Source organism: Delphinapterus leucas, chromosome 2, assembly GCF_059928025.1.
Source record: "Delphinapterus leucas isolate spDelLeu-1000000601 "Yukka" chromosome 2, BTC_Dleu_Yukka2, whole genome shotgun sequence".
Taxonomy (NCBI): domain Eukaryota; kingdom Metazoa; phylum Chordata; class Mammalia; order Artiodactyla; family Monodontidae; genus Delphinapterus; species Delphinapterus leucas.
This window is the reverse complement of record NC_143130.1, coordinates 147469612-147494190: the sequence shown is the minus strand read 5'-3', so window position 1 is coordinate 147494190 and position 24579 is coordinate 147469612. Positions and strand designations below refer to the sequence as shown.

Genomic DNA, 24579 nt, shown 5'->3' with positions numbered 1-24579 from the left:
CAACCAAAAAGCCCCAATTATTTATTCAGCAAAATTATCTTAAGGACTGATATCGGTAATTATAGTCAATTTAAAAATCTTTCAGGGCATTTCCTTACATTATCTTGACAAGATTAAAATGTCTACTGTATTTGCTAGAAATCTACAGTTTATTTGGAGAATGTTTATCAAAAGTAATGCTGCCAAAGGAAGGCTGAGAAATTGGTACTGTTCCATCACTTGTTTGGAGTACATTCTTCTAATAGAGTTTGTGATTTTCTTGGACTAACAATTTACATATTCACTTTTGTGGAGAAAAGAGTTATAGGACCACAGTCTTCTCATATTTGTAAATAATCTTTTGTTGAACTTGTTTTGACCACTAGGATATATATTTAGACATGGTCATTTTATGGAAAAATTGGAAAACTTTTGATAATAGTGCAGAACTGAGTTAATATTTTACTTAATTTATATTAACTGTCAATGACAAATTAAAAAATTTGATTATTTATCATGTTTTTATTTACCAGAATAAAAACTGTAACAATTAAACATTTGAGTCAACAGAAGAAAACAATTAAATGAAAGCTTAATTAGAGTCAAAAGAAGAAAACACTTTTCATTACTATGGTTATGCAATCATTTCTTGTTCATGAGGATAATTTGTCCCATAGTCAGGCACAGAACAGTCTCAGTTCAAACTCCATTAACTTGGGTTGTGTGATAATTTGATTATTCATTCACCCATTTTCTACTAATCTTTTATGATGCTGTTCAAAGATCATGTTTTCCATCCCAGGCTATTTGTTACCTCTCCTTTTTGTACTTGTCCCTTCCTTCTATAACACAATGCTATGGGACCTACAGTACATTGCCACTAACAACCTGACTTTTCTCTCTCTATGCTCAATGAATATTAGCAGCTCAACAAAAGTTTGTTGAATAAATGGTCTTTTTTTTTTTTTTTTTTTTTTTTTTTTTTTTTTTTTGCGGTACGCGGGCCTCTCACTGTTGTGGCCTCTCCCGCTGCGGAGCACAGGCTCCAGACGCGCAGGCTCAGCGGCCATGGCTCACGGGCGCAGCCGCTCCACGGCATGTGGGATCTTCCTGGACCGGGGCACGAACCCGTGTCCCCTGCGTCAGCAGGCGGACTCTCAACCACTGCGCCACCAGGGAATCCCGAATAAATGGTCTTTGAACTCAGTCTAATAAGGGTCCAGGAGATATAAATCACCAAATCATTTCCCTCTGAACAGTCATATGTCTTTTAATACGTGTGGGCAGTCTTAAGTATTGGGCTGCCAAGCAAACATTTCAGAACGGGCTCCATAGGCACACCATCAGTGAAAATAGGAATTTTCGTCCACTAAACCATGAAAACCCACGGAGTGCAGGAAAAGACTTCGTAATTGTTAACACATTACCTACACTTACTGAGAAAGAGACCTGATGAAGCCAGGTCCGCCTTGCTCACTACATATAAATAATACACATATAAATTACATATATACATATGTATACACACATATATTACTTATATAAATAATACATAAATTACCCAAGGTCAGAGTGAATCTTTTATTCAACACATGCCCAGATCCAGGCACAAAGGCTACGCTTAAATTGAAACACCTGCTGAGTGAACGACTGCACGGCGTGCCCAGCCGCTAGAGGCTGAGCGTATATTTTGGGGGTCACACTGCCCGGGGACCACTTCTGAAAGAATGTGACTCTGGTGACTTGACTCCCCAGTAAAAGTGCTTTAAGCTCAAGCGCAGGCAGGAACCTGGCCCAGCTATCTTCCAAGAACTGAAAGCTAACAGTCGGAACGTGAACTGAGAAAGTAAGGGTGGCCAAACAGTGCGACGACTGAGAAGATGACGACCAGGCGCCTACTGATACCAAATCATTGCGCGTCAGCGTCACGCTAACGCCCGCGACGACGGCAGAACTACCGCCCCCAGCAATGTTTGACTTCCGAGTCTGAGCGTCTTCCGTGCCGAACTACAGCCTCCGGCATGCACTGCAGCGTCCGCCCCTCGCCAGAAGGCGGGGCCTGAGAGAGAGGCGGCCGCGCCGCCGGGCCCGCGTGTTCCCACAGTCCCTTCTGCCGTGGCGCTCTTCCCAACCCCGGACTGGCTAATTCCGGGGTTCCGAGACTGCCGCTCGCGCTCCAGCGCCACCGCTCCCTCAGGAGTAGCCCGGGCAGCGCAGCCCGCCCGAATTTCCGTCAGGCTTTGCCGCCCGGCGCGCCGTCAGTGACGGCATGCAGGGGGTGGGCGTTCCGGCTCGGGAGGACCCCGCCGCGGCCCCGGAAGCGCCTTGTCCTGAGCGGCGGTGGCGGCGGTCGCCGGGATGCCTGCGCGGCTGGGCGGCTGACAGCGGAGTAGGAACGGGCCCCGTGCCGGGAATCTCGGCTGCCGCTGCTAGAGAGCGGCCTGCGCCATGGCCAACTCAGCCGCCTCCTCAGAGCATTTCGAGAAACTGCATGAGATCTTCCGCGGTCTCCATGAAGACCTACGAGGGGTGCCGGAGCGGCTCCTGGGGACGGCTGGGACAGGTGAGGCGGGGTCAGGCTGAGCCCAGCTCCGCCAGCTCTGGGAAGAAGAGCTCCCACCCCCTTCCCAGACCCTCCCTCCCTTCTCTCCGCTTCTCATTCTCAGACACGCCCCCTAGGGCTGGCTGGGTCCCGGCGCCCAGGATCTCCCTGCCGCCACTTAGCGTGCTCAGGGATGCACCTCGGAGTGTCATCTCCCTCTTGATCCTCCTGTAGCCTTCAGATTTTTCTCGTTTCATTTTCACTATGGCAAGAAGAGCGTAGGGGACCTAAGCCTGCGATCCGGTATTTGAGTAGAATTGGGTTTTCTTTTGTAGCTGTTTTTTTTTTTAAAATATCTTTATTGGAGTATAATTGCTTTACGTTGTTGTGTTAGTTTCTGCTGTGTATTTTGTTTTATACATTTAACAGTGTTATTCTCAAAAGAGGTCCGTAGTTTTCACCAGATTGGCAGAGGATCTGTAGCACAAAAAGGGTTAAGAACCCAAGGGAATCATAACTTTTGGGGTTGGTAAATAACCAGTCGTGAGGGGGATTGGTCTTTAAAATCAGGATTGTGGTCTTTAGGTGTGGTCCCCTTATGAACTCTCTGCTTAGACTGTCTCTTGCCCCTTGATTTCAAAATTCAGAGTGCTGCAAGCTTTGCTTGGAGGAGCTAAGAGTTTTCCAGTTGAATCTGTATAGGAAGGTCTCCTATAGTTCTTTGCCTTAAGAAAAATAGATCTTGATGGCAAAGCAGATGAGACTTTTTTTGCTTTTACTTAAGTGTCAAAGCTTGAGTGTTTGCTCTGTGTGTTACCCAGGGTCATATGAATTGAATGACTCTGGTGAGAATGAAATTCATACCTTTGTTCAACATTTAGTGGGAGAGGCTCCTGTGTGCCAGGCACTGTCCCTAGATGCTGGTAATATTGCACATGACAGTGAAAAGACTTACAAATCTCTGTTCTGATGGGTCGATGATAATATATAAATATTAAGAGGTGGTGTTAAGGGCAATACAGGAAAATAAAGCAGGGCCAAGGAATGGGGGGGGCTCTAATTTTAAATTGGGTGGCTGTGAAAGGCCTCTTTGAGGAGGTGGCATTTGAGCAGAGACTTGAAGTAAGGGAGTAAGCCACGCAAAAATCTGGGAGAAATGAGTGTCAGGACAGAATAGTACTGCAAATGTCCTTAAGCAGAAATGAGCTTGGTATGTTCTAGGAAGAACAAGAAGGCCAGTGTGTTTGGGGTGGAATGAGCAGGGGAGGTAGTTAGTGGTAGTAGATGAGGCTTTAAAGAGGTAGGCAGGGCCAGATTGCATATGGGCCCTTGTACACCAGGGTGAAAGATTTGCATCTTTTTCTAAATGTAGTGGCTTGCAGTTAAAGGATATAGAACAGGAGAGTGATGGGATCTGATTTACATGGTTGAAAAATAGACCGTTTTTTCAGCCTTGTGTTGAGTTAAATTTTGCAATGTCTATTTCTGTAAGGTTAAATAATGCCAAAGGACATTCTGTTTTGAAAATTAGAAAACTGAGTTAGTTATATTCACTTTTGTCATCTACCTAAACTTCTAATTCCTGCAAAGAGGACACTCAAAAAGGTGTGAATTTCTACCCAAGTGCAAAATACTCTAACACGAGTTGCTGGTAATGCTTTGTTCAATGAGTAAGTAAATAGAATATACACATATCCGCAGGTTATAAGAATTTCAACAACTTTTAGTCTTCTTATTCACTACTTTATTCATACTTCTCAATAAATATTTGTCGAATAAGTTGAATTTAATTAAGCAAACACACCAGGCCTCATCTCTGATTCCTCTTTTTTCTAGCCCTGAGACTACTTCATAGGCTTTCCACCTATGAAGCTTTATTTTCCACCATGAATTATGAAGCACTGAATAATGTACATAACACATCCCTTGCATTTAGCTTATGCTCTGTAATTGAATTCAGTTTTTTCAATAAACATTTATTGAGAATTACGTATCAGTTAGTGTCCTGAGCCCCGAGAAGTTCCAAGAGTTCTTGCCTTAAATGGGAGCAAATTTACCACAAAGTGTGTGATGAGTCCTAAGATAGTTTTGAGACCATGACAGAAAAACCTAACATGGGCGTGGGGGAGCAAGAGGGAAGCTTCACAGAAAGGGGAACTTCTAACTGAGTGTCAAGGGTTGAACAGGAGTCTGCCTGAGAGGGGAAATGGGAAGAGGCAACAAAGGAAGAAAAAAATCAAATATTCACAACTATTACTGGAGCTTAAGATATGTGTGGGACCTAGAGGGGTGGGATAGGGAGGGTGCGAGGGAGATGCAAGAGGGAGGGGATATGGGGATACATGTATACATATAGCTGATTCACTTTGTTATACAGCAGAAACTAACACAACATTGTAAAGCAATTATACTCCAATAAAGATATAAAAAAAAAGATTCTTAATAAAGAGTGGCTGCCACTTTCATTAAAAAAAAAAAAGGTATGTGTGGGAGAATAGTAATAGATGAGGAAAGTAAGACACAGCCAGACAGTTAAGGGACCTAAGTGTCACATTAAGACATTGAGACTTGATATGGAGAATCCAGTAAAGGACTTCAAATAGCTGACTAATATGGTGAGATTTAATTTTAGAAGGAGAATGCTGGTGGCTGAGTAGAGGATGAAAGAGAGGCACAAGACCATGTTAGGAGCCTTTATGGCAGTCATCTAGGTAACATGGGAATCTAGAGAGTCCCAAATCCAAGAGGTGATTCTGGACAGAAATTAACCATACTGATTGGACATGAGGAGTGAGGGAGACAGATTCAAGAATGTCTGCATTTTCTCACTTGGTCAGTTGAGTGAATGATAATTTTAAGAAATGTAAGAGTAGAAGCTGGCTTGTTTGGGTTGTGGATGAGAACATCAAGAGTGATTACATAGAATAGAGAACGTATGTCCATTCTAGCCTGACAGATATTTCTTCTCCTACTATTAAAAATAACATTTATGAAGAAGATACATGAGTTGAAAGGCAGTGTATTGTAATATTTAACAGCAAGGATTCTAGAGCCAGACTGCCTGAGTTCATATCCTAGGTCCACCCCTTAATAGCTTGATGACCTTGAACAACTTACTTTAACGTAATTAGTTTCCCTTGCAAAATGGGAATCAGTCATTATAGTTACTTCATAGGGAATTTTTGAGGATCAAGCAAGCTAATATATGTAAAGCCCTTAAAATACTGCCTAACAGTAGTAACAGCGATTAGCCATTATTCCTATTATATGGGAAATTGGATATTTTATTTAAATAAAACATAAGAATACCAGCTCTGTATACAACTACCCTTACCTTGCACTACTTTCCCTTTTTTTCTAGAGCACGTATCTTCTAACACACTAGACACTTCACATAGTTTTTTAAATTAATTAATTAATCTATGGCTGCGTTGGGTCTTCGTTGCTGCGTGCAGGCTTTTCTCTAGTTGCGGTGCGTAGGGGCTACTCTGTTGCGGTGCGCGGGCTTCTCATTGCGGTGGCTTCTCTTGTTGCAGAGCATGGGCTCTAGGCACGCGGGCTTCAGTAGTTGTGGCACACAGGCTCAGTAGTTGTGGCGCACGGGCTTAGTTCCTCCACAGCATGTGGGATCTTCCCGGACCAGGACTGGAACCCGTGCCCCCTGCATTGGCAGGCGGATTCTTAACCATTGCACCACCAGGGAAGCCCAGGCACTTTACATATTTATGATATTTATAGTATATTATTTGTCTTCCTTTCAGTAGAACAGTGGTTTTCAAAGTATGATTCCTGAACCAACAGCATCAGCATCATCTGGAAACTTGTTAGAAATGCACATTCTTGGTTCCCACCCAAGATTTATTGAATCATTAACTGTTTTAACAGTCTATTTTAACAGCCCTCTGGGGGATTTCTGATGCCTGTCAAGTTTGAAGGCCACTGAACTAGGACATAAGCTCATCAACACATGTTGTTTCTTTCTTTCTTTTTTTTTAAATACATGAAGCCTCTTGATTTTTATTTGTGAGCCACCAACTCAGATATTTTTTGTTTGTTTGTTTTTGTTTAAGTTTTTTTTTTTTTTTTTTTTTTTTGCGGTATGTGGGCCTCTCACTGTTGTGGCCTCTCCCGTTGCTGGCCTCTCCCGTTGCAGAGCACAGGCTCCGGATGCGCAGGCTCAGCGGCCATGGCTCACGGGCCCAGCCGCTCCACGGCATGTGGGATCTTCCCGGACCGGGACACGAACACTTGTCCCCTGCATCGGCAGGCGGACTCTGAACCACTGTGCCACCAGGGAAGCCCCCAACTCAGATATTTTTCAAATGCTTTACGGACCAAACAGAGCAAATCTGCAGGTGAAATCTGACCTGCCAATTTAATCTTCTGTAGGTATGTTCAACAGGTACTCATTGAATGAATGCTTATGTACAAAACTAATGATTTGAAAATCAAATCATGGTTTTCTATTAATTACATTCCAATTGTAGAGACTACTTTCTCCAGAAGAAAATGTTGGCCTCAGTCCATAAAACACTGCTTAAAATTTTAACATTTACATGAGAATCATTCTTTTGTTAATGGGAAGCATAAGCAAATCTAATTCTAAAAATGACCCCTGAAGAAGTTAGTTAAATGGATAATCAGTTCACTCTTATAGATGCCTTCTCATATGATATTAAAAGGATCACACAGCCAGCGTGTATTGGCATTCTTGTTTATTTCTTGTTACTTAAGTAACAAGAAGAAGTTTAAATGTTTAAACTGCTTAATTTGATTCTTTTCATGAAGGCATTTAAAACTGCTATCAGCCATACTGATATCTCTTTCTGTGAATTTCTATAGCACATGCTGTTTCTTGTCTTTTTGATAGTAGCCATTCTGACAGGTGTGAGGTGATATCTCATTGTGCCTTTGATTTGCATCTCCCTGATGATTAGTCTAGTATCTTTTCATGTACCCGTTGTCCATTGTGTGTCTTCTTTGGAAAAATGTTTATTCAGATCCTCTGCTCATTTTATAATTGGATTGTTTGGGTTTTTGCTATTCAGTTGTATGAGTTCTTTATATACTGTGGATACTAGCCCCTTATCGGATATATGATTTACAAATATATTCTCCCAGTAAATAAATTTTTTTCATTTTGTTGATAGTTTCCTTTTGCTATCCAGAAGCTTTTCTTTTTTTCCAAGCAATGTATTTTCTGGTGTGTGTTTTTTGCCTTTTTTTTTTTTTAATGTAGTTGATTTACAATGTTGTGTTAATTTCTTCTGTACAGCAAAGTGACTCAGCTATGCATGTATATATTCTTTTTCATATTCTTTTCCGTTATGGTTTGTCACAGGATATTGAATATAGCTCCCTGTGCTGTACAGTAGGACCTTGTTGTTTATCCATCCTATATATACTAGTTTGCATCTGCTAATCCCAAACTTCCATTCCTTCTCTCCCCTACCCCCTCTCTCCCTTGGCAGCCACAAGTCTGTTCTCTATATCTGTGAGTCTGTTTTTGTTTTGTTTTGGTTTTTGTTTTGTTTTGGGTTTTTTTTTTTTGGCTGCACCACGTGGCATATAGGATCTTAACCCTTGCTCCCTGCAGTGGAAGCACAGAATCTTAACCATTGGACCGCCAGGGAAAGTCCCTGTTTTGTTTTGTTTGTTTTTTAGTTAATTTATTTTTGGCTGCATTGGGTCTTCATTGCTGTGCACAGGCTTTCTCTAGTTGCAGCGAGCTAGGGCTACTCTTCGTTGCGGTGCACGGGCTTCTCATTGCAGTGGCTTCTCTTGTTGTGGAGCACGGGCTCTAGGCACATGGGCTTCAGTAACTGTGGCTTGCAGGCTCTAGAGCACAGGCCTCAGTAGTTTTGTGGCACACGAGCTTAGTTGCTCTGTGGCATGTGGGATCTTCCTGGACCAGGGCTCGAACCAGTGTCCCCTGCATTAGCAGGAGGATTCTTAACCACTGCACCCTCAGGGAAGTCCCCCTGTTTTTGTTTTGTAGATGTGTTCATTTGTATCGTATTTTAGATTCCACATATAAGTGATATCATATGGTATTTCTCTTTGTCTTTCTGACTTACTTCATTTAGTATGATAATCTCTAGGTCCATCCATGTTGCTGCAAATGGCATTTCATTCTTTTTAATGGTTGAGTAATATTCCATATTTTATATATATATATATATATTTATACACACACACACACACACACACACACCCCACATCCCACATCCCACATCTTCTTTATCCATTCATGTGTTCATGGACATTTAGGTTGTTTCCATGTCTTGGCTGTTGTGAATAGTGCTGCTGTGAACATAGGGGTGCGTGTATCTTTTTGAATTAGAGTTTTGTCTGGGTATATGCCCAGGAGTAGGATTGCTATATCATATGGCAACTCTTTTCCATACAGTTTTCCATAGTGGCTGCACCAATTTACATTCCCACCAACAGTGTAAGAGGGTTCCCTTTTCTCCAAACCGTCTCTAGCATTTGTTATTTGTAGACTGTTTAATGATGGCCATTCTGACTGGTGTGAGGTGTTACCTTATTGTAGCTTTGATTTGCATTTCTCTAATAATTAGTGATGTTGAGCATCTTTTCATGTGCCTACTGGCCATCTGTGTATGTCTTCTTTGGAGAAATGTTTATTTAGGTCTTCTGCCCATTTTTTATTGGGTTGTTTGGGTTTTTTTGCTTTTTTTGTTTTTTTTGCGGTACGCGGGCCTCTCACTGTTGTGGCCTCTCCTGTTGTGGAGCACAGGCTCCGGACACGCAGGCTCAGCGGCCATGGCTCACGGGCCCAGCCACTCTGCGGCATGTGGGAGCTTCCCGGACCGGGACACGAACCCACATCCCCTGCATCGGCAGGCGGACTCCCAACCACTGCGCCACCAGGGAAGCCCTGCCCTGGGTTGTTTGTTTTTTTGTCATTGAATTGTATGAACTGTTTGCATATTTTGGAAATTAAGCCTTTGTTGGTTGCATCGTTTGCAAATATTTTCTCCCATTCTGTGGGTTGTCTTTTCGTTTTGTTTATGGTTTCCTTTGTTGTGCAAAAGTTTGTAAGTTTGATTAGGTTCCATTTGTTTATTTTTGTTTTTATTTCTATTGCCTTGGGAGACCGACCTAAGAAAATATTGGTATAATTTATGCCAGAGCATGTTTTGCCTAGGATCTCTCAGAAGCTTTTAGTTTGATGTAGCCCTGCTAGTTTATTTTTGCTTTTGTTGCTTTTACTTTTCGTGCCAAATCCAAAATATCATTGTCAACATTCAAGTCTTTAATCCTTTTTGAGTTAATTTTTGTATATAGTGTAAAGATAGTGGCCCAGTTTCATTCTTTTGCATGTGACTGTCAAATGTTTCCCAACACCATTTATTGAAGAGACTGTCCTTTTCTGTGAGGGAACAGGAAACAAATATTTCTCTCTCTCCTGACACAGAGCTTCTAAAACCCTTGTAATTTCTGGGAGCACCTTTTATTCAGTGAGGCTGCTCTGGGTGGGCTCCTAGGTGGCTTCTGGATGGGAGCTGGTTACCAGAAAGACCAACCCATGATTAGAAGCTGGGATTTTCAGTCCTGCTCCACACTTCTCTGGAGACGGGAAAGGGGCTTCAAATGGAATTAATAATTAACCATGTCTATGTGAGGAAGCCTCCATAAAATTTCAGTAGTATGGGGCTCAGAGAGCTTCCAGGTGGTTGAACATATCCACACTGGGAGGGTGGTGCACCTCAACTCTGCGGGGACAGAAGGTCCTGCGGGACAGAACAGGAGGGGAAAGAGACCCTCCAAGACCTTGCCCTATGTCTCTCTTCATCTGGCTTTTCATCTGTATCCTTTATCATATCCTTTAATAAACTGGTAAACCTAAGTAGTGTTTCTCTGAGTTTTGTGAGCCTCTCTACCATATTAATTGAATCTGAGGAGGGGGTCATGGGAACCTCCAGTTTGTAACCACATTGGACAGAAGTTGTGGGTAACCTGAGGACCTACTACTTGCGACTGGCATCTGAGGTGGTGGTGGGGCCAGTCTTGTGGGACTGAGCCCTGAACCTCTGGAATCTGATACTGTCTCTGGGTAGATAGCGTCAGAATTGAGTCGAATTGCAGGACACCCAGCTGGTGTCTCAGAGGATTGCTGCTGTGGGGAAAAAACCCATACATTCGGTGACCAAAAGTGAAGTGTTCTTTGTGAGTAGTAAAGGAGACACACGGGAAACAAACAACGGGAGGAAGGACTAAGTTTTTTCCTATACAGGAGAGAAAGATAGGAGGGAGAAAGACTGGGTTTTTCCTAATACATTTCCCCATTGTATATTCTGGGCTCCTTTGTTGTAAGTGAATTGACCATATATGTGTGGACTTACTTCTGGGCTCTCTTTTCCATTCCATTGAGCTTTGAATCTGTTTTTATGCCAGTACCATACTGTTTTCATTATTATAGCTTTGTAATATACAGTTGACCCTGGGTGCCAACCCTCTGCGCAGCTGAAAATCTGAGTGTAACTTGTTGGCCCTCCTATCCAAGTTTCCTCATTATCTGCAGATTCAGCCAACCACAGGTTATGTGGTACTGTAGTATTTACTATTGAAAAAAATCTGTGTATAAGTGGACCCACCCAGTTCAAACCCTTGTTGTTCAAGGGTCAGCTGCAGTTTGAAATCAGAAAGCATGATGCCTCCAGCTTTGTTGTTCTTTTTCAAGATTGCTTTGGCTAATTGGGGTCTTTTGTGGTTACCTAAAAATTTTTGGATTGTTTGTTCTATTTCTATAGAAAATGCCATTCAGTTTGCTATTATTTTGTTGAGGATTTTTGCATCTGTGTTCACCAGGGATATTGGCCTATAATTTTTTTGTGGTGTTCTTCGCTGGTTTTGGTATCAGTGTAGTGCTGGCCTCTTAAAAAACTTTGGAAGTGTTCCCTCTTCTATCATAAGCTCTATATTTTGTCTGTTTGGTTAATTATGTATCCTAAGCACCTAGAGCAGTGCCTAGTACATACTAGGTGCTCTATAAATATTTGTTGAATGATTGTATAAATACTGTGAATTGTTGGGAAGAAAATAGTAATAATATATGATTGGGTATAAAAACTCAGTGTGATTTTATTTCTATTCTGCCATGTTTTCCACAGTTTCACCACTTTTAAACTCTATCTATATATCTATATCTATATCTATATCTATATATACCTATTTAAAAAAAGGATAGGATAACAGACACAATGTGTCCTACTTTAGGAATTTTGTATGACAATGACAATCCATTAGCATATGTGATAATTATTAATCCATTTAATATTACATTAAGCACCTACAACCATAATTTCTAGTCTCAGCTTTGCAGCATATGAAGATGTCTCTCCAGATACCTCAGACTGCTATAAATTCTTATCCAATTAATAGAGTAAGTACCTATAGTAAGGACTTTTAGTTTTATAGCACCTGAAGGCACATTATTTTTTTTGAAGGCACATTATTAATGAACATTATAAAATTATTGAAAGTTTTTCATTTTAATTCACTTAAATCTCAGTATCTATACGTGAGACTCCATTATTTTAGAAACCAGAAAAAATAATAACTATGAAGGATCATATGTAGCAGGTTGGTAAACACAATTACTCACTAACTGCAGAATTTTAATTTTTCCAACACTCTTCATATTCTTTGGTGAATTTTGTTTTTGCTTAGTTTTTCCTACCTAGGGATTTACTTTTAAAAAACAGTGGTAGTTACTATTTATTGAACCCTTAATATGCCTGGCATTTGTTATGTGTTTGTTATGTGTATTGTCTCTTTTAACTCTTTCAGACAACTGTACGAGGTCAGTAGCGTTATATTTCTTATTTATAGTTGAGGAAACAGGCTTAGAGAGGATCAGGTAACCATGTGGTCTACAAAGAGGATGTAGGTCCTAGAAATGCCACAATGGGGCGCCAAAAACATTAATCACAGATTTTAAAGATCCTGGTGAAACTGAAGTTATTTCCACAGTTCTGATGGACCAAGGTTAGTCATTCTTGGGCTGGCAATTCAAATAGCCTATAAGAAAGAGAGGCTGCCACCTTGGTCGAACATAAGGTAGGTTTCCTCTAGCACTTTCAGAGCTGGGTGTTTCCATTTTATTCCATGTCCGGGGCATTGTGCGGCCATCCACCCAGTTTACTAAACATTCAGCTTCAGAGTGAGTCAGTCACAGGTGAGGGGTTTGGGAAGGCATGTGGGGTAGGGGATAGTGTTATTTGGAGTAGCTCACTCTTGTTTCTGGTGTCTGTTCTACCCAGTATCAGTCCTGTTGTTTTGTAGTTGATTGTAGTGTTAATTCTAACTCCTTAAAAAATTAAGAGGTTAAGAGGTTTGAACATATTATACCTGTATACCTGGGAGCACAAAAATGCCCCTCAACACTATAGTGTACAGAAGCACTGGGTTGGGAGTCAGGAGACTTGCATTCTGGAACTAGTGTTGCTACACATCTACTCCTTCTGTGGCCTTGGGGAAGACAGTTTCTGCAGGCTCTAATTTCCTCAACTGCTAAATGAGAAGGTTAGACTAGATGATCTCTGAGGTCCATCTCAGCTCTTATATTCATTGATTTCACAATTCTGAGTCTAAAGCATAAAGGAACAGCTATTGATACCTCTCAGTTGGGTAGGGGTTTAATCTCTTGAACCTTTAAAAGTATATAAGTTGTAGAGCACTCCTAGTAGAACGCATGCCTTATGAAATCAGATAGAGAGCAGAGTATTCCAAAAAGACTGAGAATAACAGAATCATGCAGGGAAGTTAGTGAAAGGATCAAGGTTCTGTGTGCTGCCTCCTTCCCACCCCCCACTCTTATTTATGTAGCTACTTTCTTTGAGTCATTCTTAGGAATGCAGATTTTCATGTCTTTTAACAAAGAAAGAATAATGGAGGAAAATTTATGACTAATAGAGATGTAGAAAAATCTAGGACGGGAATGCACGTAGAGAATACTGTCATCTTGGATCAGAAGTGAGTGTGCTTGAGTTTGGAGATGTGCCTATTCAGAGGAGTGATGACACTCAACACTTTAGTGAATGCTTGTTACAAAATAATATGATAGCTCTCCATGGAAGTGGCCATTCTTGATTGCAGATATTATTTCACTGCTGATAGCTGAAAACGCAGACTACTCAAGGATAATAACAGCTGCTTTGGCACTTATTTCAGTTACATCATGGTTAGTCAAGATGTAGGCCATTTGCCAGGGCTGAACTTTCTCCTATTTTTTTTTTTTTTTTAAACAAAAAACCCTGGGTTTTGGGCTTCCCTGGTGGCGCAGTGGTTGAGGGTCCACCTGCCGATGCAGGGGACACGGGTTCGTGCCCCAGTCCGGGAAGATCCCATGTGCTACGGAGCGGCTGGGCCTGTGAGCCATGGCCGCTGAGCCTGTGCATCCGGAGCCTGTGCTCCACAAGGGGAGGGGCCGCAGCAGTGAGAGGCCCGCGTACCGCAAAAACAAAACAGAACAAAAAACAAAACAAAACAAAAACCCTGGGTTTTGTGAGTGGTGTGTAGTGAGAAATAGTTTACCTGGAGTACCTATTTAGGGAATGTCACATGACAACGAAGGCAGCTTAGTAAAGGGTGCATTGTTGTTTGCTCTTGTAGGCAATAGCAGTGTCTAAGGAGTACCCTACCAGGTTTAGAGTTCTAGAAGCTATGGGATGTATAAAAGAAAAAGTAAATTTCTCTACTCAGAAGGATCTTGATCTCACGTTGAGAATATAGAATATACATTAGGACAGCATGTCGAGTACCCATGTGCCATCCCTTTGTAAGCGCAACTCAGCTGTTTTCTTGGCATTGGAAAAGATTGCTCTTTCTTCAGTTGATGGAAGTGCTGGCTTGTATTTAGAAATCACATTGAGCTTTTTAAAAGACCGTGTCCTGGGCTTCCCTGGTGGCGCAGTGGTTGAGAATCTGCGTGCTGATGCAGGGGACACGGGTTCGTGCCCCGGTCTGGGAAGATCCCACATGCCGCGGAGCGGCTGGGCCCGTGAGCCATGGCCACTGAGCCTGTGCATCTGGAGCCTGTGCTCCGCAATGGGAGAGGCCACAACAGTGAGAGGCCCGCGTACCGCAAAAAAAAAAAGACCGTGTCCTTATACGTGCTACAGTATGGATGAACCTTGAAGACATTATGGTAAGTGAAATTGTAAGATTCCTCTTATATGAAGTGCCTAGAGTAGTCAGATTCATAGACACAGAAAGTATAATGGTGGTTACCAGAGTCCAGGGAGAGGGGAAATGGGGAGTTAGTGTTTAATGGGTATGGAGTTTCAGTCTGGGATGATGAAAAGGTTCTAGAGGTGGATAATGGTGATGGTTGCACGACATTGTGGATATACTTAATGCCCTTTAACTGTATACTTAAAAACAGGCAAAATGGTAAATTTTATGTTATGTATATATTTTACCACAATTAAAGAAAACTATATCCCCAGATTGTGAACATAATTCCAAAAGATGAGTTCAAAAAATATTGTAGCAATGATAACTTTGTGGTAATAAGTAGATTATAGATTTCCAGGGAGAAGATTCATTTGGATGTATACATTAAAAAAAAAAAAACTCCTCATAAATAGGACTAATTTTTGCTTGTTAGATATGCTTATTAGGGCTTCCCTGGTGGCGCAGTGGTAAAGAATCTGCCTGCCAATGTAGAGGACACGGGTTTGAGCCCTGGTCTGGGAAGATCCCACATGCCATGGAGCAACTAAGCCTGTGTGCCACAACTACTGAGCCCGCATGCCTACAGCCCGTGCTCCGCGACAAGAGAAGGCACCGTGATGAGAAGCCCACGCACCGAAGAGTAGCCCCCACTCGCCGCAACTAGAAAAAAGCCCGCATGCTGCAACGAAGACCCAATGCAGCCAAAAAAAAATTAAAAAAAAAAAAAAAAAAAAGCTATGCCTGTTAGGTATGATCTACCTCCTCATTTTATAACCAAGGAAGGAGGTTAGGTCCCAAAGAGATGAAGAGAATTATCCAAGCTTACATGTTGAGTCAGACCCAAAGCTAGAACCAGAACCTAAGCCCCTTTACTCACCAGCACTTCCCCCATACAGATGTTTACCAGGTGACAGCATGCCAGTACTCCCTTCATCATTTTTGCTGTGTCCAAGCACCATTTTTACTATAATTAATCATTTTATTTATATATTTCATGTAAAATGCATTTATTTAATACATAAAGTTACTTTAAAAGGAAATTTTATATCACTACCTTAAATGGAAAATCTATAGAACCTATCTAAATGATCAGAAAAAATACAGTGAAGGCAAAACAGTGCTGTTTTAGTTAGATGTTATTGCTTTGAAGCTAAAGCCTGTTCTGTTTTTGTTAAAAGGGGAGATGAGTAATTTTTAGGTGTTAAAGACATACTAGCACTAAAATGATATGATGCAAAGTACTGAACAAGGAGTGACTTTCCCTGTGTGAGTCAGTGGTATTTTACGTCATTTCCCATACCACTGCCAGTGGGTGGGGCTAAGAAACTTGTGCTGTATACCATGCAGTCTCTCCAGCGAGCAGAGTAGGTGGGTTTTGAATTTGTTTTGCAGAACAGCAGTGGATAAGGGTTAATATAGAGATGTGATTTACAGTGGAAGTGAAAATGGGGACAAAGATTTCAGAGAACTAGTATTGTTAAACATTCTTATTGATGAAAGTGTGCCTGGTTCCTGTTAGGATGGGTGAAAAAAGACTGACAATGATTGATTTAGACCTGTTGGCTTTCCTAGTAGGGATGCTGTTGGTCTTTGGGGCCAGATCATTGTTATGCAGGACTGTCCGTAGCATAGATATTCTTGTTCCCTGGACACTTAATGCCAGTGGTAATACCGTCCCTCTCCCTTCCCCCCAGTTACTGTGATAACTAGTTCCCCTATGTTTCTAAATGTCTTTTAGGGGTGATTAAGTACTATAGTAGTACCCTCAGGAAAGGAATGTGGAGTTTATTCTAAGCAGAGGGTATAGCCTCTAGGAATGTTTGGAAGCAGGACTGAGCATTGAAAACTTGTCTGTCTTTTCCAGAAGAGAAGAAGAAGTTGATCAGAGATTTTGATGAAAAGCAACAGGAAGCAAATGAAACGGTGAGAACAAGGAACAAGTCCTTATATCTTCTTCCTGTTTGTTGGTCTTTTCCAGAAGTAATGCTTGTGACCTGATCACAGATTAACTGTTCCTGTCCATTGATCTTGCTTTTGATTATTTCTTACCGAATGAGGCCAGTTGATGGGGCTGGGTGTTGAGGGGCAAACGCAAATGGGTAAAGCTTGGAGACTCTCCTGAAATGAGTCTTTGATAATACATTGCTGCTGTAATAAGGACATTCTCATACTTCTACCTGGGTGGTCTTTTAAAATCTCATTTTAAAAGCTGGCCATTGAGATCAGTTATTCTCCTTTGTTAAACTTACTGTCACACAAAATGGAGCTCAGAGGTGGTTCTAGCCATGTTCCCTTCTGGTTTTGGGGGGGTTTTTTTGTTTGGTTTTTTTTTTTTGGAGAGTGTTGAATTTTGCATATATGCCAGTGTAGTTTTTATTTTATTATTTATTTATTTAATTAAATTTATTTATTTATTTTTGGGGCTGCTCCGGGTCTTAGTTTCAGCATGCAGGATCCTTCATTGCAGTGGGCAGGCTTCTCTCTAGTTGTGGCGTGCGGGTTTTTTTCTCTCTCTAGTAATGGCCTCTGTAGTTGTGGCGCGTGGGCTCTGTAGTTTGCAGCACATGGGCCCTCTAGTTGAGGCGTGCGAGCTCAGTAGTTGTAGCTCGTGGGGTTAGTTGCCCAGCAGCATGTGGGATCTTAGTTCCCTGACCAGGGATCGAACCTGCGTCTCCTGCATTGAAAGACGGATTCTTTACCACACTGGACCACCAGGGAAGTCCCTATTCCCTTCTGTTTTAAAAGACAGGAGGATTTGGTACCTTGGGCAAGGCATGCATGGACAGGATGAGTTCCCAGTCAGGACCCAAAGCTTGTCAGATGTTGGTCCAGGTTGCTGAGCAGTTTAAGAACTGCTTCTCTCTTAATCTGTGCCTTTTCTTTAACAACAACAAAAAACAAACAAAGAAACAAAAAGCAAGTTTTGCTCTCACCTTTTAGAAGTAAGGGTCCTCTGTTCTCCATATCATTGTGCTCTGGCTTCAGCAAAACCTTTTAGGAGGCTGGAGCTAAAATCCAGGTCCCTGGTAGTACTCCAGAGAAATAGTTGCCCCTAGTATTTGCTACCCCAGAGTAGACTGAAAAATTCTTTTTAAGCCAGAGAACTTCTTTATTGCTTGTTGAAGAACAACTTCCTTATCTCAATGCAGTTCTGAGAAGGTAAGCTTATCTGCATCCTTTTCTCTATTCTGCATCTATTTTAAGAAGGATCAGCCTACCAGACTGTGGAAACTATCTCCTTCATAATGGGAGTACCAGAAACTTTTCTAATACCTGTGTACAGCTGGGCATATCCATGATACCTGTTACAGAGCCAGTCTTCTTTTACACTTAACATCTTGGTAGCATTTCAAAAACCGTTTAATTAATACCAATTTATTTGTTTGGTGCTTAGATACTTTCTTTCCCTGAACTTAAAAAAATTAACCAGTCCTACTCTGGCCATCCCAGACAGACGGCTTCATGTAAATTGGGTCTAGGTGTTACAGTTTACTTATCCCAGAAAAATGGGAATGATTTGGACCCCTGGTTATTCTGACATGGAGACAAACAGTTGATTTTCAGAAGGAGGAGGAAGGGAAGAACCTTGATGCCATACCCCTAGCATTTTTAGTACAGTAGATCTCAGAGTGCTTCATGAAAGCACTTGAACCATAACAGGCTAAGAACTTGGTATACTGAAAAGAGAATTTGAAGATTTTTGAATCCTGACTTCTCTTGTTATGTAATCTTGAGCAGGTTTCATCAAGTCTTATATATGAAGTAGAAGTAGTATTTCCTACCTTATTGATCTGTTGTGAGGAATAAATGAGAGAATGCATGTAAAAAATGTTTAATAAGCTATAAGGTACTTGTTAGTTTTCTCACTCATTCATCACATACTTTTTGAAGGCCTGTTCTATGCCTACTAGGCACTGTGCCAGGCACTAAGAGTAATGAAGTGAACGTGTCACATGTGGTTCCTGCCCTCCTGGACCACATGGTTGAGTATTTATTTACGGTGGTCTGTGGTTTGATTTAGTCCAAACTAGACATATTACCCATATGAGAGAGAACAGACGCAGGCCATCTACTCACTACTTTCTGCCTTCCTAGCTGGCAGAGATGGAAGAGGAGCTACGTTATGCCCCCCTATCTTTTCGTAACCCTATGATGTCTAAGCTTCGAACCTACCGGAAGGACCTTGCCAAACTCCATCGGGAAGTGAGAAGCACACCTTTGACAGCCACTCCTGGGGGTCGAGGAGACATGAAATATGGTACATACGCTGTAGAGAATGAGCACATGGTAAGCTTCAGCTGTCTTTTCCCTTACTGGTCTGTGGTACAATGATTAACCATACTGTAGAGTACAGTTCATGTTATCAGTGCATACTTGACTTTTTTTCCACCTTATCCTCTTTCTTGCATCCAATTCCCCTTCTCCCCTTGGGTGCCCACCTCTACTGAATTTAATGCAGATCATTCCAAACAATTTGCTTGTTTAGATTTCTTTGTATCCTTTATGTATAAAACAGTACTTGGTGTGCAGTGGTGATATACAAGTGTTACCTATTCATATTACATCTGGACTCTGTAGTCTGACTCATTGATCCAGTTTCTTTCTCACATATGCCCCCAAAGTTCAGTTAGGCTTTTAATTTATCAGAGTATTGTTACAAAATTAACCCATGCTTTCCCTTACATTTATATCAGGATGGCCCAACAGCCCAGATACAGTAGAGAAAGCAGGCTGCTTCTTAAAAAGCGGGCTAACACCTTACTTTGTTGTGATAGGAAGTGAGCCAGACTGACTCTCTAGCCTCCAGTATTCTCATTTATAAAATTAGACTGACTAAGCCGAAAACCTGTATTCTCAAACTGTCTAGAGAGCATAGTTAAAGGAATAAAACTTCACAAAGATTAAATTTTATGTGTTACATTTGGGATTATATTCCACAGCACAAAGTAGAAATGGCCTGACCAGTAATGTGGGAGAGAAGTGAACAGGGCCCACAAGTGCAGACTGCACGGATGTAGAAAGGCTAATGGCACAATTTTAAACAAATCCTATTTCATGATACATCCTGAATATAGTTTAAGAGATATTCAAATGATACTAGCCTGACATTCCTGATGTCAAAACTAGAGTATTTGAGAATGTTAAATTTTCAAAATTCACTTGTGAAAGGAGGGTGAGAAAAGGCTGGCAAGTAGAGCTTGTTAAAGTGAGATGAAAGGTGTATAGTGACTTTGGTCATTTGTGACCCCAAAAGCCCTGAAAACAAAAAGGGGGGAGATAATTCCAAATAATAATTTTGCTTTAAAATTATTAGTTTCAGAAACTATTTAGATATACAAACCACCTGCAGTAGAATTATTGTTCCAAATCTGGGGTTGATTTGTGTGACCTTACTGTCTCTTCCTGCTCTTTCTTAAGCCTAATCAGTTGAAAATACCCATCTTTTATTTTTAAAAACCCTTTTTCCTGCTGCTTTATAAGCCAATGTAACTGGGATTTATTTCAGCCTCATTCGGTGGTTTCCTCATCCACTTGTTCATATGCCATATATGAACTGAAAAGCCTTCTTGTTGCTCCTGATCTGGGGATGCATCTTTTGCCTTCTTGGTGGTGGGGTCTAGTGCTAATAGTCACCTGCTCAGTAATAGGCCTTGTGAGCCAGCCCTTTTTTGAGTGTGTGCACATGCGTGCTTTGAATAGCTGAGAACTTAGAGCTGCATCCATTTCTGTCAGTCGTTATTTCTGGCCTGACAAAGGCTACTTCTGTCCTTATGCCTTCTGTGCTTAGGATTATAGGTGGAATAAAACTTTGGTGGAGATTTAGAAATAGGGTGCTTGGGAAATTAGGGCAGCTTTTTTGGCTCCAGATATTACCTTCCCTGAGAGCAAATCACCAGTGCAACAACTTCAGTTTTTGTTTTCTGTGTTTGGCCTAAGGTGAAATTCTTTTGGAGGCTTACCAAGAGTGTAGCCACTTTTTTCCCAGAATGTGGTAGTGTCTCACACTTTTAAATGAGTTCTATATGTGCTGAAAACAAATAGCTTATTCATGGTCCCTCAATCCTCAATACCAATCAGTGGGCATTTTCAGTGAATTAAACTATTTCTAGGGCGGTAGAGTTTAGTTGGTTTGCTCTCTCAAAATTACAGGCTGTATGCATTTTGGGGAAGCTACTGTACCCCACATCAGGGCCATTGCCTCTCAGAAGTTGCTAGTCCAGAAAGCACATGAACCAGTTCAAATTCATCAGGAACACAGGGAAAATGCTCTGATGTGTTTAATCCTTTTCTTGCCTCACTTAAGTGTAAGAAGCAGTGAATTGGGAGGTATTATGATCCTAGATTGAATCCCAGGTTCTCTTTTAGTTTGATTTGTTAGCATCTTTGGTTGCCTTAAAAGTAATGAAAATTATTGCACACGATATTCCTTCTTATAACTTCATTTATAATGGAAGAAGTATAACATTTCCCTTCCATACTGCTGTCAGAATCGGCTACAGCCTCAAAGGGCATTGCTTCTGCAAGGCACTGACAGCCTGAACCGGGCCACCCAGAGTATTGAGCGTTCTCATCGGATTGCTGCAGAGACTGACCAGATTGGCTCAGAAATCATAGAAGAACTGGGGGAGCAACGTGAACAGTTGGAACGTACCAAGAGTAGAGTAAGTCTGAGTGGATGGGGAGAGGGGCAAGAGTGGGGAAAGTAGGTGGGCCCGTTACACCCCGATGCCTTGCTAGTGCCAGAAGCTACCACAGTTCCAAATTCAGGGTATGACCTTTTAGGTTCTTACTCTTTTCTCTGTCTGTAGTTTGCTTGGCTGAAAGATATCCCTTGGAAGTAATTTTACTTCTAAGATTTAGAAATCATGGGGGGGGGCAGGGGGGTGGACTGCAGAAATCCAATTTCTGCATTTATTGAAGATTGTCAAATAAGATTGTAGCCACTCCATCCTTTTACTAGGTCCTGTATTATGAATCAGATTTTCATTTCTCATATGTCTAGTAGAACATCTGCTATTCTTAGGAAAGCTAAGATCTCTTTAAGTAGATGATGCTTTCATGTCATTTAGAGCCAAGGCTATTTTCCACATGTCATAAAATAGTACTACTGACAATTTACAGAGGTTCAATTCTGGGCTGTAACTCTTTACTGTTACCTAAGGTAAGGGAGATCATTGTGAGAAGAAAACAAATACTCAGGCCAAATGATGACTATACTGTGGTGTCTAATCTACTACACTCTAAGAGGCTCTGGAAAACAATTCATTCCTTCCTTTCTGTACCATCTGCAAAGGAATTTTAAAAATAGTACAACTTGCCAATGGAATGCTGTATTCTTAAGAGCATGAGGCAGATCCAAACTGAAAAACAGATACTGTGGGCAAGACTTCGATATATGAGAAAATCATCTGAAATCCCCACACTGAGTTATTTTTCCAGCTTAGTAGCTGTAATTCTCCATTCTTAAAATTAAGTCAAAATGATGCCCCCTTCCCTCCTTAGTGAAAATCCACAATAAAGTACCGAATTCAAGTTAAGCTGTAGAGAAGGCAATTTGTTTTACAGATTGTGTGTTTTTTTCACTTCTGAACTTAACCAGGTGGATTAGTTGAACTTAAAAGCTGAGAAATGAGCTGAGAGATCAACTTAACAAGGTCGCTGGGGAACAGGAACAGATGGCAGGTGGGATCTGTTGAAATATCCTCCAGCTATATAGATTAGTAACAGGCAACCAAAAGGGAATAAAAAAGGCTTTTAAAAAATATTTAATTCCTTTCACAATTCAGTGTGTCTCTTAAAGGGATAAAGAAAAAAGGAGAAAGAACCAGATCGCAAAAATGGTAGTCCACCAGCCTGCAAAAACAAACATTAACTCAAGAGGCTCTTCTGGAGTTTGGCTGATGAAATTCAAATCTTAAGTTGCTCAGTTACGTCAGTTACTGGCAGGTACACTTGAAGACTTTGTTTTGAGTAGTCAAGGTGAAAGATTAGGCCAGTCCCAGAAGTCTCCCCACAGCAACCTTGGGATATAATAATTCCTAGGCCTACTTGATGAGTACTAAAGTATATTATCCTTTCCAGTTTCTTCTGCTTATATGCAGAGGCCATCATTTAAATTGATTTGATTTCTGGGAGTTTTTCAACATATACCCCTTAATGCCCACTGTCAATTTAGGAATGTTCAATTCTATAGTGTGTACTTTCGAAAGAAGGGGGAAATAATTGCTATTTTCTCTTCTCAGCTGGTAAACACAGGTGAAAACTTGAGCAAAAGTCGGAAGATTCTCCGTTCAATGTCCAGAAAGTAAGTTTTTTAAATAGTCACAAGATTAATTTCTCTTAATTCTAATATCTTTCAACCAAGAATGTCAAAGCTTTAAACAGTGACTGGCAAAGGTGCTAATAAAGCAGAAGAAATAAAAAATATCGTATAGTTAAATATCCCAGGACAAAGTCCTTTGTTAAAAGTATATATACTGCTCTGATTTAGAGCAGTGGAAACTTTGTCCATTGGAAGGACTTTTATTTTATTTATTTATTTGGCTGCTTTGGGTCTTAGTTGCAGCACGCAGGCTCTTCGTTGCGGCATGCGGGATGTTTTTTTTTTGTTACTGTGCACGTGCTCAGTAGTTGCGGTGCGTGGGCTTCTCTTTAGTTGTGGTGCACAGGCTCAGTAGTTTCAGCACGCAGGCTTAGTTGCCCCACAGCACGTGGGATCTTAGTTCCCCGACCAGAGATCGAACCCGCATCCCCTGCATTGAAGGCAGATTCTTAACCACTGCACCACCAGGGAAGTCCCTGGAAGGACTTGTAATCCCAGCTTACTTTCCTTAGAGAAGACAGCACATGGGAATAGAGCTTCATATTCCTGGGAATAAATCTGTAAAAACTTAATTAGAAAACTTTTCACTGCTACTGCTTCGTACTTGCTTTTGGCTCTGCTTGCCCTTCATGGGAGTCAACCCCTTATTTGGGAGTTCTGTCTTATTAGTAGAAGTTGACTTAAAAAAAAATACAAAAAACGTTGAGGTAAGTGCTGACAGCAACAAAACCAGGGGCAGAAAGGAAGTATTGCCACGGAGGCTGAATTTGGGGTAAGTGGGTGTAGGTATGCATGAAACAAACTACAGCTGAGTCATGAAACAAGCAGGAGCGTGAGATTTTCCTAAACGGTGGCAAATTCCTTGTGGAATAGGGAAATACGTTCAGTTTAGAGTGATGAGATTTTTTGTGTTAAGAAAAGAGTATAGGAGCTTCAAAAAATTTACTGCCTTTATAGAGGTACCCATAGAGGAAGAAAGTAAAAAGGGCAAGAAGTTCACAAGAGATTGAAAGGCACTACTCAGCTTCTAGCTAGTTACTTATCCTAAAGCAGGAACCCCTCTCCCCACCCGAGCTGGACTTCAGCACTGGAGTGTCTGTCGCCAACCCTTCTCCTAATGTGTGCTCACAGCTGTATTATGTAATCAATCAGTGCAGCTCTAGATGGTTAGTGAGTTTATATTTCTGCTGTTTTGAAATATGATTCAACCTGATTTCAGAAATGGTGTACTTCTTCATATGTATATTTAATATTTTTCGAACTAGCTGCTCATAGAAAAACTTTTTAAAGTGAAGTACTAACTACCATTTGAAGACATTGTAGAAAAAACATTTATATGCTTTGGTATCTATTGCCCCAATTTTCAATATTTCTGTGAGGTAGGTAGTAATTATTTATAAGTTTCTTTAGCTGGTAATACTAAGTGGCTACGTGATCAAAAATTCAGTCTGCCTCACAGTATCTGGCCTTGGCCCCAGGTCAAACCCCTAAGTATTAAGAAAGAATGGAAAGAAATAGGTTATCCAGACTT

General features: G+C 41.2%; 1 protein-coding gene across 1 annotated transcript in view; it reads left to right on the top strand.

Annotated features, from left to right (window-relative positions):
• Positions 1-2297: 2297 nt before the first annotated feature.
• Positions 2298-24579, top strand: part of VTI1B (vesicle transport through interaction with t-SNAREs 1B) — a 30085-nt gene continuing 7803 nt past the window's right edge. Inside the window, exons 1-5 of the mRNA XM_022570296.3 lie at positions 2298-2542; positions 16590-16648; positions 18821-19012; positions 21214-21387; positions 22969-23030. Of these exons, the coding sequence (XP_022426004.1) occupies positions 2428-2542; positions 16590-16648; positions 18821-19012; positions 21214-21387; positions 22969-23030 (602 nt within the window). The 5' untranslated portion in view covers positions 2298-2427. The remainder of the gene's footprint in view (positions 2543-16589; positions 16649-18820; positions 19013-21213; positions 21388-22968; positions 23031-24579) is intronic.